At 43.1% G+C, this 12,753-nt stretch overlaps 1 protein-coding gene across 50 annotated transcripts in view; it reads left to right on the forward strand.

Annotated features, from left to right (window-relative positions):
• Positions 1–3,135, forward strand: part of Rims2 (regulating synaptic membrane exocytosis 2) — a 472,086-nt gene extending 468,951 nt beyond the window's left edge. For 36 of the 50 annotated variants that reach the window (XM_037197756.1, XM_037197763.1, XM_028879287.1 and 33 more), the window contains one exon: positions 313–1,207. In XM_037197756.1, the coding sequence (XP_037053651.1) occupies positions 313–531 (219 nt within the window). In that variant the 3' untranslated portion in view covers positions 532–1,207. Of the gene's footprint in view, positions 1–312 lie in introns of all 50 variants that reach the window. The other 14 variants (XM_028879262.2, XM_028879269.2, XM_028879266.2 and 11 more) reach the window with 1 other exon arrangement.
• Positions 3,136–12,753: the final 9,618 nt, after the last annotated feature.

The raw sequence follows: 12,753 nt of genomic DNA on the forward strand, positions 1-12,753 counted from the left end.
GGCAGTGGCCAGTGCTCTACAGCTGTTTGCTGTTGTCCCCATCACAGGGGAATCCCCCCCAGACGTTCAGACCTGGGTTACACACCAGCTTTGTTCCTCGTGTGGCTTCAGACACTGTAGTGAAGTTTTCCTAATGTAACCCTGGCTTCTGGGATTTAAAGGCAACATTGCCATTCATCAGGCTCTGGCACTTGAACTTGACCTTTGACAACAGCACATTAGCTGAACACATTTCACTAGTTTAATTATGACTTTGCTTGTCTGTTGTGATGTGTGCGTTTATACTAACGTTACTTTTTATTTTGCCAACAGATCATTGTCTGGGGAGATTATGGCCGCATGGACCACAAATCCTTTATGGGAGTGGCCCAGATACTTTTAGACGAACTAGAACTATCCAATATGGTGATTGGATGGTTCAAACTCTTCCCGCCTTCCTCCCTAGTAGATCCAACCTTGGCACCTCTGACAAGAAGAGCTTCCCAATCGTCTCTGGAAAGTTCTACTGGACCTTCTTACTCTCGTTCATAGCAACTATAAAACTGTTGTCACAACAACCAGCGATACAGAAACAGAAGAAAATGCACAGGTCGAAACCCTGGTAACACTGCATGCTTGGTGTTGTGTCTTTGGAGCCCACGTCTAGGGATACAAAGCGATCCTGTGTTCTCAGAGGAAGTCGTACACATTGTGCCCTAGCAAAGGCCCTCAGGTCGAAGAGCAGAGCTGTGAAGAACTGTCAGGTTTGGAGTTCAGTGACACTCGAGTTCCCGTCCAATCTGAAGCCATGGATTAATCTCAAAGAATCAGTCAGCCCTTTTCAATGGCACCTTTATATTTTTATCGTTTTTCTTCATTTGTCTGACCCCAAAGCCTGTTAGGCCACAGAAATGGAGCTCTACAGCCATTAAGCCACACTACAGGCCAAGAAGCGAAGTCCTAGGAAGCGTCAGGTGAAAAGCAAGAGACCAAAGACGTGGTCAGGAGCAGAGTTGGCCACCGCTCCCAAGGGGGCTCCGGCAGGGAGACTGGTAGACTCTGGGAAGCCCCAGGAGGCATGGCATTCACTAATGCCGAGATGTGTTGGACTCTGAAATCAAAATTCTGGGACTGCACTGTACTGAATGAAATTAAAGAAACTTTTTTTTGCATGGACACAGATTAGCTGAATATTTAAATTATTTTCTCGGGGCTGCAACTTGCAAAAAAAATAATAAAATAAAATAAAAATCAGCCATTTTCAACAATTTATATTATTTTTAAAAGTAAATTTCACTAGTGCATGGTTTTCAAATGGGAGAGAATGCAACAGGGTGATACAAAGACACACCATGTTTATTCTTTAATCATAGTCTGTGTTTTGGCAGACATTACAAATGAAAATACTTTCTAGCGGATACTTAAAATCCTCTTTATGTGACAATAAGTATAATATATTCAATTTATTTCCATGTTAAATATACAGATCTTATGAAGTTCACTATGTGCAAATTTTTCACATCTTTCCTCTTCTCTATCTCACTTTTCTTCCCACTTTGAACCTTTGTTTCCTTCTCTCTTCCTGAGTGAACCCCCATACTAAAATACTACAAATCGTTCACCTGGCCCTCTGATGCCCCATATTTGATTCAGAGCACAGATGCGTCTGAATTTATGGATTTCTCAAATCTGTCCGAGAGCTTTCTTTATTTCAAGCATGTTGAAAGGATTTTGCAACATGACTTGGGACATAAGCAAGTCAGCACGTATTTGACAAAGAAGATATTTGAACATTTGCAGTTTATTGTACAGTGCATGGTAATTTTTTTTCACCTTAAAAATTCAGTTTACAGGAAAATCCTAAAATCATGTGGCATTGTAATGTCTAACAAATTTGTTTTTAGCACCAGCATTATTCATACAGGGGGTTAAGTATTATTTGTAGGTCTTAGGTTTTGTTTGTTTTTTAATTTGTTAAAGCAATTTCGTTAGCTGATTTCCATTTACTATGTGAATAGAAACACTGCTAAAGACGTGGAGCCCTGAAACACAGGGCTGTTTATTAATTCATTTTTCTGTAGTAAAATTCAATTTTTCACAAATTATATTTCTAAAGAAATATAGTAAACATAAATTTGCAACAATTTTAAAGCTCCAATTTTTAGATGACTCGAAGAACGTCAATATGCCTCTTAACAGTTATTTGACGCCGTCACCAAAAGTCTACATGCAGACCCTCAAGTCAAAACCCCACGTGCGTGCAGTTCACGGGCAGTTTTTACCGTTAGTGACGCTGCAAGGTCCAGTTTCTCTCCAGGTCCCTACTGAGAGGAAATGTCACTGGTCAATGTAACAAACCACTCATCCTTTCTGTTCCTCACACGTGCTTTGATTACACATCCTTAAAGATTGCTTTTATCTCCTTGCAATAATTTTTGAAATCCATCTACATCCCGTTTGTTTAAATGGAGGCCATGCACACACACAAAAATATTTTCTTTGTTTCTCTTTTTGAATTCAATGCTGACCATTGAAAACTGTCATGCTTGATATGGTGCAAAAGTTAAAATGAGCTATCACTCAAAATGCCTTCTCTTTATGTGGTGCAACATGAACTACACCAAGACCGTGTCTTGATTTTCTGAGACCTATGGCAGACCCAGGCGAAGGTGAGACAAGAAGGAACATAATGCTATGAGATACTTTCGACACCTGCGTACCAGCAGCGATTTGGTTTAAGAGACCTGTAGCGTCTTTGTTCTCCCTTAGGCTAGACATTCACTATGTTCCTGACACTAAAATGAGTCACAGAATCTTTTCTGCATATTCCTATACAAATTATTTCTAATTTTACTAAGAAAGACATGACTGTGGAATATTTGTACATACTTGTCATTATGCAGTATTTATTTAAAAGTTGGTGTACTTTTTTTTCATTTTCACATGTCTGCACCTCGACTTGTGGTTCCGTCGTGTAAATAGCACATGCCAGTGACCGTTGCTGCCCTGTACATACAATGTTTTCAAGTAAAGGGAATTCCAGTTGGGGAAAAATGGGGGGAGGGCAGATTAGGCCTGTAACAAACACCGACTGATGTCAATCAAATTCATTCTGGTGATGGTATTTAACACTTTAAATAAACCATTTTCTTTACATATGTTGTTCATGGTGCTTCCTGTGATGTCTCCACTGCTATCCCCAAGCCTACCGCCATTCAGCCTGTGAACTGGTTTATCTTTTCCAGGTGGTAGCACTAATTCTCCTCCTTCCTTGTGACATGAATGGGTTTCTGGTTTTACCACACTGCTGTTAGCAGACAGTGTCCATAAAATCTAGGAAGATTTCTGCTGTTATCATTAAGAGTTGCTAGAGTGCTTTCCAGTTAAATGACTCACAGCTTAGAGATTTTATGAGCAGAATGAATGAGATTTTAGAGTTCGTCCGGAGAGTTACTGACAGCAGGATTACTGTGTCTTAGTTACTGTTCTATTGTGAAGAGACTCCATGACCAAGGCAACTTGTAGAAGAAAGCATTTAATTGGGGGCTGGCTTAGAGTTTCAGAGGTTTAGTCCACTGTCATTATGGTGTAGATCATGGCGGCATGCAGACACTGGAGCAGTATCTGAGATCTAGATTCCGATCTGAAGACAGAAAGAGGGAAAGCAAAACATGCTTGGCCCAGTGTGGGCTTTTGAAACTGCAAAGCCCAACCCCAGTGACACACCTCCTCCAGCAAGGCCACACTTCCTAATCCTTCCCAAACAGTTCCACCAGCTGAGAACAAAGCATTCAAAAATACGAGCCTATGGGCGGCGTTCTCATCAAACCACACCGAGTGTACTGGTCCCTGGGTGAAGATGACAAGCCAAGTCATCATCCCACTGATTCATTTCCATTGCAGAGTCTCTTCAGCTTTGTGAGGGGCCGGGGATTATTTCCAGTTGTGGAGACGCATAGGAACATGACCTAACAATGTGTCCGAAGACTGGCTTACACTGTGTTAGTGTAAGTGAATGAGACTATCACCACATCCTTCCATGGCAGTTCCTGAAACCCAAAGCAAGACAACCCCAGAAGAGTTGCCATCGGGTTGTCCACAGGCTCTGAAATTGGGTACTAGTTGGGGTTCACATTCAGCAATACTGTCTCCACTTTGGGTCATGACCATTTCCTCTATTTCCAATGATTCTCTTCTATCCCAGCTTCCCACACATCCAGTACTAGTTTTCATTGTCCAAAGTACATCCCTATTCTAGTGAGGTATTTCTCTTGCTGCCTGAGAACTACTTTTATAAAGGCCGAAGAGTTTCTTCTCTGTCCTCTTCTGAAAAGCCCTTCATTGTTCTCAAAACTGATCATCTTGGTTCCTTTTGCAACTCTTAGGAACAGTTCCTGACTTAATTTTTGCAGCATGATTGCCATTAAGGGTAATGCCTTCCATTCACATAACCAGGACTCGGGTGCCCAAGTTCCACAGCCAACAACAAAGGTGATGGTCACTCTTACTTGGGCTATGACAGGAGTAGGTAAGAAATCAGTCATCAAAGATGACCTTTACCACTCAGTACACTTAAAAAGCTTGTGCTCTCCACCTCTGTCTCCACTGGATCATCTTGTGAGGCCCTCTATGCCCACTGGTATTTATGGACAATATAAGCTGTAGATCACACACCCACTTCTAGCTTGTGAAATATGTATTGAGCAATAGTATGGGAGATGAGAGTTTGAAAATGACTGAACAGTTTCCCTCTTAGCACAGCAGGCAAGCATGTAAGTCCCTTCATCTGAAAATGACAGAACAAAACCTCTGCACCATTCACATTCTCCCTGGGGCTCAACTCCAATCACAGAACCACTGGCGTTCGTTTCCACTACTTGGGAGTAGTGAGAGGAGTCAGCTACTCTTCGGTCATTAAATCAAAATTTTGACTAGCAGTCAAGATTTTACATCCCAGGGACACGCAACAAAGATTCTGGTCTTTGGTTTTGGTTTTGTTTGTTTCCCCAATGGTAAGAAAAATGTTTGCCATATATGTGTTTAATAAACACCTGCCAAATGAACTTTACTTTGTTTAGAAGCATTTTGTCCCAGGCAGAGCAGTGAACAAAACAAACATGGCCGCCCCCAGGGAAGCTTTCATTCTACAAAAGACACTCAGGGTGAAGAATCACAAATGGAGCTATAGCATTCCACATGTGAAATCTTTAGATTCATGAGAAGGTACAGTGACGTGTTCAACCCGGTCAGGCAGTGGGATAGTTGGTGTCTGCAAACTGTTCAATTGAAGGAAGATCAAGACAGTGGGAAGCTAGGGCAAGATGAAAATAGACTAAGAGAGAAGTCTGAGTCTACCACCTTTGTCTCTATGGTGTCTAGAACAGTGACATGTTAAAAAATACTTGTGAGTCTGGATTATTCTAGAATCAATAAAGAATTGGTGTTTGTTTGAAAAGCTAGTTTTTGTAAATACTCATTTTATTTTTAAATGTATAGTGGGTGGGGTGTATCCATGTAAGTGCAGATGCCTTCAAGAGCCAGAGAGACGCAGGATTCCTTGAGCAGGAATGCAGTCAGTTGTGAGTTGCCTAACATAGGTTCTGGAAACCTTTGGGTCCTTGAGAAGACCAATGAACACTCTTAACTGAAGAGCCATGTCTACAGCCCCAAGAAGCTTGTTTTGATTTAATGGGAGAGAGACCTAGTTATCAATAAGATGGTTGATGTGAAGATTCCTCTGCGCTGTTCCATCTGAAATGCCTCCTTGGAGGCCTCTTACTTCCTCACCCACCAATATTGTTCTCATAAGCCCTGCCATGTTCTAATCTTTCCCGCTGCCGTGTCCCCTGGTGGTGAACTAGGGGCACAGACTTAACTCAGTCAACCCTGTGCCTAACCTGTGAATGGCTTTTGTTGGTGTTCTATTTTACTTTGCCTTGACACCAAAGAGGCTGCCCATCACCTCTATTAGATGCAAAAGAGAAGCTCAAGATACTGGTGTCTCTGCTTTCTGATGACTCATCAAAACTGGTTTTCTATAAGAGAAGATGGGTCAGCAGAGCCAGGAGGAGTGGACGGAACAGGAAGTCCCGTGGTTTCACATTCTCAGCTACACTGGGACTGAGGACTGATGAGGTCTTGCTGTCAAAAGAGTTCCTGCTGTTTGAGGTTATGTATCCAAATTAATACGTGTGTCCAGGATGGATCTAATGAAATTGTAGGCTCTCTAGGAGTCACTGAAGTTCTCCAGGGCATCCATGGAGCATGGAGGGAACATTAAGTGTGGGCCAACACCTTGGCAAGCAGTTTGTTTCCATGGAAGACATCCCACTCTTCAGTCTCAGACTCCTGTTGTGAGTATTTGATTGCACTGTGTAAAGACATGTCACTGTGATTGGTTTAATAAAAAGCTAAACAGACAATAGCTAGGCAGGATTTCCTGACAGAGCTCTGGGAAGAAGAAATGGGGAATCTCCAGCCGGACGCAGAGGAAGCAGGACACGCACAAGGAGAGGTAAAAGGCACGAGCCATGCGTGGTAGCACATAGGTTGACAGAAATGGGTTAAGTTAAGTTATAAGAGCTAGTTAGAAACCAGCCTAAACTAAGGCTGAGCTTTCATAATTAATAAGAAATCTCCGTGTCATTATTTGGGAGCTGGCAGGACAGAGAGACTCATTAGAGACTCCTCTTCCTAAACCCGAGCCTCACTCTCCCTTCAAATATTTTATTCTTCTGAAACACCCTCTATCGTCTAGAAACACACAGAAAAGGGCTGATCCTGTGCCACAAGCTAGACCTTCAAATGCTCTGCTTTCGCTGTTTTATTCCTCCCAACTCTCAGAAGGCACAGTAGCTCGTCAGCTAAAAGCACCTGCCCCGGATTAAAATGGCTCCGAGCTTGACATATCTGCCAGGTATCTAACCTTGAGAGCTGGGAACCCTGTTTCTCCTCTACAAGGGAAACAGGAAATAGTTTTCAGGTGTGGAAAGGAGGAAATGCAGTAACTTACTCGACAGACTGAGTACAGTGCCAGGTAAGCCAGGACTCACGAGGTGGTAGCTGTTCTTGTTACAGTCACAGGGTCACCATTACACATGTCCCCAGTTTACCCTTCCCATTCTAGAGACGTGAAATTCCTGGGGCCACTTGCCACTTGCTAGAAACTGTCATCCTAGCCTCTCCAAAATGAAGCAGAGAGCTCCAAATGGCCACTGGCCTGAGGAGGAGAGGCTTAGGGACACAGGCCACAGCTCTGCCGCCTTTCTCGGCAGCTAGCTCCCACCACGTTTTCAGAGTGAGCTGGTGGTCAATCCAGCATCTCAGAGCCTCCGAGGGATCTTCTTCTTTCCGAGACAAAATGCTTCTTCATTCTGTCTTTGTGGAATTTCATTTTTAGCCAATGGCAAATATAAAAGTTTATTTTTGGTTATTTTTCCTTATGGATTTTGTCCAGTATTTCAAGCTGATGGAATCATTAGGCTGTGCCACCACTGGCACTCACTGAATGATGTGAGTCTTAGGGCTCATCAAACCCATCCACTCGCACTGCCCGCTTTGTGTCTCCTGTAATCTGATAAGGGTTTCCTCTGGTTTTTGTTCATGCCTTTGATAAAATGTTGACTAAAATGAGCCAAGATCAAAGCCTGGTGACAATATTAATGGATATCAGTGTTCACTGTCATATAACACATTGCTTACAAAATAACTTGAATTAATGCATACGACCTAAATTAATTCTTAAGCCAAGCAGTGGTGGTGCATGCCTTTAATCCCAGCACTTGGGAGGCAGAGGCAGGTGGATCTCAGTGGTTTCAAAGCTAGCCTGGTCTACAAAGTGAATGAGGTTCAGGACAGCCAGGACTGTTACACAGAGAAACCCTGTCTTGTAAAAAAAAAAAAAAAAAAAAAAAAAGACTACCTTATAGGATATTTTAAATCTTTGTTTTGCAGGTATGAAAACTATAGTTCAGACAGGTTAAATCTTATGACCAAGGTCACCTATCTGGAAGATAGGCTGGATGCAGACGTGGGTCTTCGGACAGCAAGTTGGATTACTCGTTTCTCTGCGAAGGTGCTTCGTTCGACCACAATCTGCTAGGCGTGCCCTACTCTGTCCACAGAGAATTCATCAAGACCATTCTAAAATGATCTACTTGAAATATGCTATGAACAGTACAGCTCCCTTCTAGTGGTGCTCACATTGCCTAGGCCCTTTGTCGGGGGCTGTTTATTCTATCAGTACCTGAGGTTCTTGAGGCGTCATTAGACTGCATAAGTGGGATCCGCATGAACTGGGCCCTTGCTGGTGGCTCTTCTTGTGAGTATCTCTTCCTGTCCTTTACCATTTCCGGTTGAAGATTTCCTGCATTCCATGTGATTGTAAAGAAAGGAGGCAAGGGAGAATTGGAAAACACGTGAGCATTTTCTCAGTCCTGTCCCAGGAAAGACCTGCCCTTCCATGACAACCCCAATCTACTAAGAGGGTCAATCTTACCACTTCTGGCGGGGTTTGTCCCCCTTGGGTTCTGACCTCCTGCCACTCTGCCTGTGAATACATTCTCTGCTTCTGCTCTCCCTCTCTTAGTGATCCAGCCTCCTCCTGTGACATTTGTTTGTTAAAATCTGACTTCATTGGTAACACCTCTATAACAAAACTACTGTTAGCTTCGGCTCTGTTTATATATTTGCTTTATATTCTGATTTTTTTTTGTCTGATTTTCCTTATTTTCATTGGCGTAGAATAATAATTTCATTTTTTCCTAGATTCTTTCATGATCTCTGCTTATTACCACCTCTGCCTGTGAATCTTTAATATGGCTTCTGAATGTTTCAAGGTGTCGATGGAGAACTCTAGGGTACCTGCCTGATAACCACCAGTATCCATTTTCTTTATGTCTTGACTGTAAAACAAAATACTCCTAAGGGCATACATGACTAATTTCTATGTCACAAAGTGCACTTTTTTTTTTGTTTTGTAAAGAATTATACTCAAATGACTCATATGTATTGTTCAGGCTTAACAATGTCATTTATGTTTTCTGAGACCCCCAGGGAAGGAGATGAGATTGTGGGTAGCGAATGGGCAGAAATGAGTGACATGTATGAACCCACATAGACCAACAATGAGATCACGAGTGAGTGACCAGATTATCAGGAAAACCATGTCATTCTGTGCTGGTCCTTCCAACGAGAGACGAGTTCTCCTTTGTAAGCATTTCCACCTGGACAGTCACCCCAGTTGGGTGTCCCCTGCTGTGTGTGAAGGTGCCCCTCAGTGGTCGCCACAGCCCACTGCCCAGGGTCAACTTAAAGGAACAGCCCAGTAAAGGATCTCAGGCCTCAGGACAGCTAAGAGGCCTCCCCCGAGGAGCAGCCCGCCAATGGAGGGCGACAACTATCAAAACAAGGCTTTGAGAATGTCCTGGGAAAGTTTCACCCCATGTGCCCTGCTCTTTATGGAGAGTCGGGGATGGGAGAAAAAGATCCTGGAAAATGTCCCTATGTGGAGAAGAGCGTCCCCAAATCCTTGTGAGAGCTGTGCATGCCTTCTCACTCAGCTTATTTATTTCCCACGTAAGAAATTGATGATATTCCGCTCCCATTCTCACCTATAAAATCAGGGCTCATGTGTGTTACTTGGCTTCTGTGGACACGGTTTTTTTGATGATTTGAATGAGAACGGTCCCCATAGGCTCATGTATTTGGATGCTCGGTCACTGAGGAGCTGCACTATTTGAAAGGATTTGAAGGATTAAAGGTGTGGCTTTGCTGGAGGAAGCGGGTCCCTGGGGATGGCCTTTGAAATTTCAAAAGCCCACATCAAACCTAGTTTCTCTCTCTCTCTCTCTCTCTCTCTCTCTCTCTCTCTCTCTCTCTCTCTCTGTCTCTTCAAAAGCCCACATCAAGCCTAGTTTCTCTCTCTCTCTCTCTCTCTCTCTCTCTCTCTCTCTCTCTCTCTCTCTCTCTCTCTCTCTCTCTCTCTCTCTCTCTCCCCTGCAGAATAGGATGTAATTCTTGGTTACCACTCCAGCACCATGTCTGCCTGCCTGCTGGCATGCTCCCTCATCATAACAGTTAGATCAAACCTCTGAAACTATGCAAGCCCTCAGTTAAAGGCTTTCCTTTATAAGAGTTGCAGTGAACATGGTGTCTCTTCACGGCAATAGAACAGTAACTAACACACGTGTGCTCATCATCTCCTGGCCTTCAGCACCACTGAGGACTCCCACGACATCCTAACCGAGCTGCTACTTGAGCCTTGCTGGGTACTGAAGAGCAGCGGGACAGCAGAGAACAGACTACAGACCGGAGGAGCTTCCTCAGGACTGCAAGCTTTGATTAGACAGCAGGAGACATTGGGAGCAAAAGCATGTGCAGCCTCGCTTACTCTTGGTTTGTTATACAACGTGGCAGGTTGACGAGGTGTGCAGACATGCACAAATATTGGCTGTGACACAGTTCTGAAAACTCAGCTCTTGAGTGGCTGATGGAAGAGACAAGGAGTTGACTCATCCTGAATGTTCTAAGTTTGATAAGTGCTGAGTGCTTAAAATGTTGATGATTCTGACAAACTTTAAATACAAACTCACTACCTAAAGACTCTGAGGAAAATAACTGCAGATACTTCAAGCCAGAAATCCATTTTTAATGGTTTTCTAAAGAGGAGAAGGGACAGGATACAAAGCACAGAGTCTCACAATCATGTAAAAGTCAAGCCGAACAAACCAGGGACCATTTCACTCCATAGGAACTTCGTCAGCCACCTTGGGGTACCCACACATCTTTCCTGCTCTATGTCATTTTGGGGATTTGGGTTTAGACATTGCAGTCTGTTTGTTAGAAGCTGAACCTCAGCCCTTATCATTCTGTGTTCAGAATAGCAATAAGGAGGGGGTAAAGAGCTGCAAAAGTGTGAACCAGTAGAGAAAATATCCCAACCCACACCTTAGCTAGAATTTGACCTGTTTGTCTCAGAGGCAATGTGATGGAAGTCTTTTTGTATACTGTGCTGATGTGTTGCTCTCATTGGCTTAATAAAGAGCTAGGATGCCGGGCGGTGGTGGCGCACGCCTTTAATCCCAGCACTTGGGAGGCAGAGGCAGGCGGATCTCTGTGAGTTCGAGGCCAGCCTGGGCTACCAAGTGAGTTCCAGGAAAGGCACAAAGCTACACAGAGAAACCCTGTCTCGAAAAACCAAAAAAAAAAAAAAAAAGAGCTAGGTAGGAAGAGGTTAGGTGGGACTTGTGGACAGGGAAAAGGAGAGCACAGGGATGAAGAGGGGCGGAGTCACCAAGATTTGGGGAGAAACAAGGTGACTTTGCCATGCTGAAAAAAGGTGCTGCCATGTGGTAGAATGTAGATAAGAAATATGGGTTAAGATGTAAGAGATAGTTAGTAACAAGCCTAAGCTGCCGGCCAAGTGTTTATAATTAATAATAAGTCTGTGTGATTACTTGGGAACTGGCTGGCAGGACAAACTATTCAGCATACAATGCAAGTGAGCATGTGAACATGGGGAGAACCAGAAAGAAAATAAAAACAGAAACAAACACTTGGAGGCTTCTTTTCATTATACATATCTCCCTGAAGAGCTGTGTGAGCCTTGAATGAGGCATCCTAGCTTACAAGGGAACAGATTCTATAAACCCAGGGTAGAGTCAGCCTGGGCCTGGATGAACTGTCACCAGAGAAAGCAGGGCCACAGGCTCTGTAGGGAAAGGTTGGAGCCTAGTCAAGCAAAGGCAGGAACACTTGCCATGGTTACAATATCTAACAAAATCCTCTCTACAATCACTTTTCCTTTCTCTTCTTGTGTTCAAGAAACATCAAAGTGTCAGCAGGCTGCTCAGCCAGGTATGTCGTCCTTATCTGTCGAGCTGGATGGTTTGTCAGCTGGATCTTGAGGCCACTGTTTGTGCCAATGTAATAAAGACCTGGGAACATAAAATACACAAGGAGACTCCAGGATCCAAGGAATGCACTGGGTAGTGTTGAGAAGTTGTCATTAGAAGAAGCTTAATGACATGAAAAGGTGGCAGTTCCTGCTTCCAGCAATTCTGGGTAATGCACTGCAAGAAAACATGTTCCTGTATTATATTTTAAAAAAATACTGCTCATGACCTAGCAATGTAATAGTGGAAAAGACTGTAGAGTGCCTCTGTGAAGAAGACCTCACTCTATGCTTTCATACCAGCAATACAGTGTCCTCTCTGTAAGCTATCCAGTAGACAGGACATGGACAAACTGGCTAGTTTTCTTTATGAAGGCTGCAAAAGGATGTGAGCTTTTTCTGTTTCCTGTTTGTGTGTATCTGGTTGGGTTTACTTGTCTGTTATTTACAAGGGATTCCAACAATACCCTCTTTAATGGGCTTTGGAATTTCAATGAAAAAACCCACATCCTAGTATACAGGAAGCACCCAGCCAAGATTTCATCTTGTATCGATCAGGAATGACTTGTATGAAGCCATAGGTAGTAAAGACCCTAGGAAAATGGATTACTATTAAATGGATTTCTTCTTCATGGTTGCTTTGAGTACAAGACAGTAGCTCTAGAACCTGCAAGAATATTTGCATCCTAGGAAAGGGAAAGAGAAAGGGGAAATATTAGAGTACCGATCACTGGGCAGCTGCTTTTGAAGCTCTTCTGTTGTGCTCAAGACTTCTTGAATATTAAGTATTCAGTTATTTATATCATATTGTATTAGTTATTAACATTGATGGGTAATATTAGTGGTTCAGTATTTAACCTTTACATTTTATAATTGCAGGG

The sequence above is a fragment of the Peromyscus leucopus genome, chromosome 20, assembly GCF_004664715.2.
Source record: "Peromyscus leucopus breed LL Stock chromosome 20, UCI_PerLeu_2.1, whole genome shotgun sequence".
Lineage (NCBI taxonomy): Eukaryota > Metazoa > Chordata > Mammalia > Rodentia > Cricetidae > Peromyscus > Peromyscus leucopus.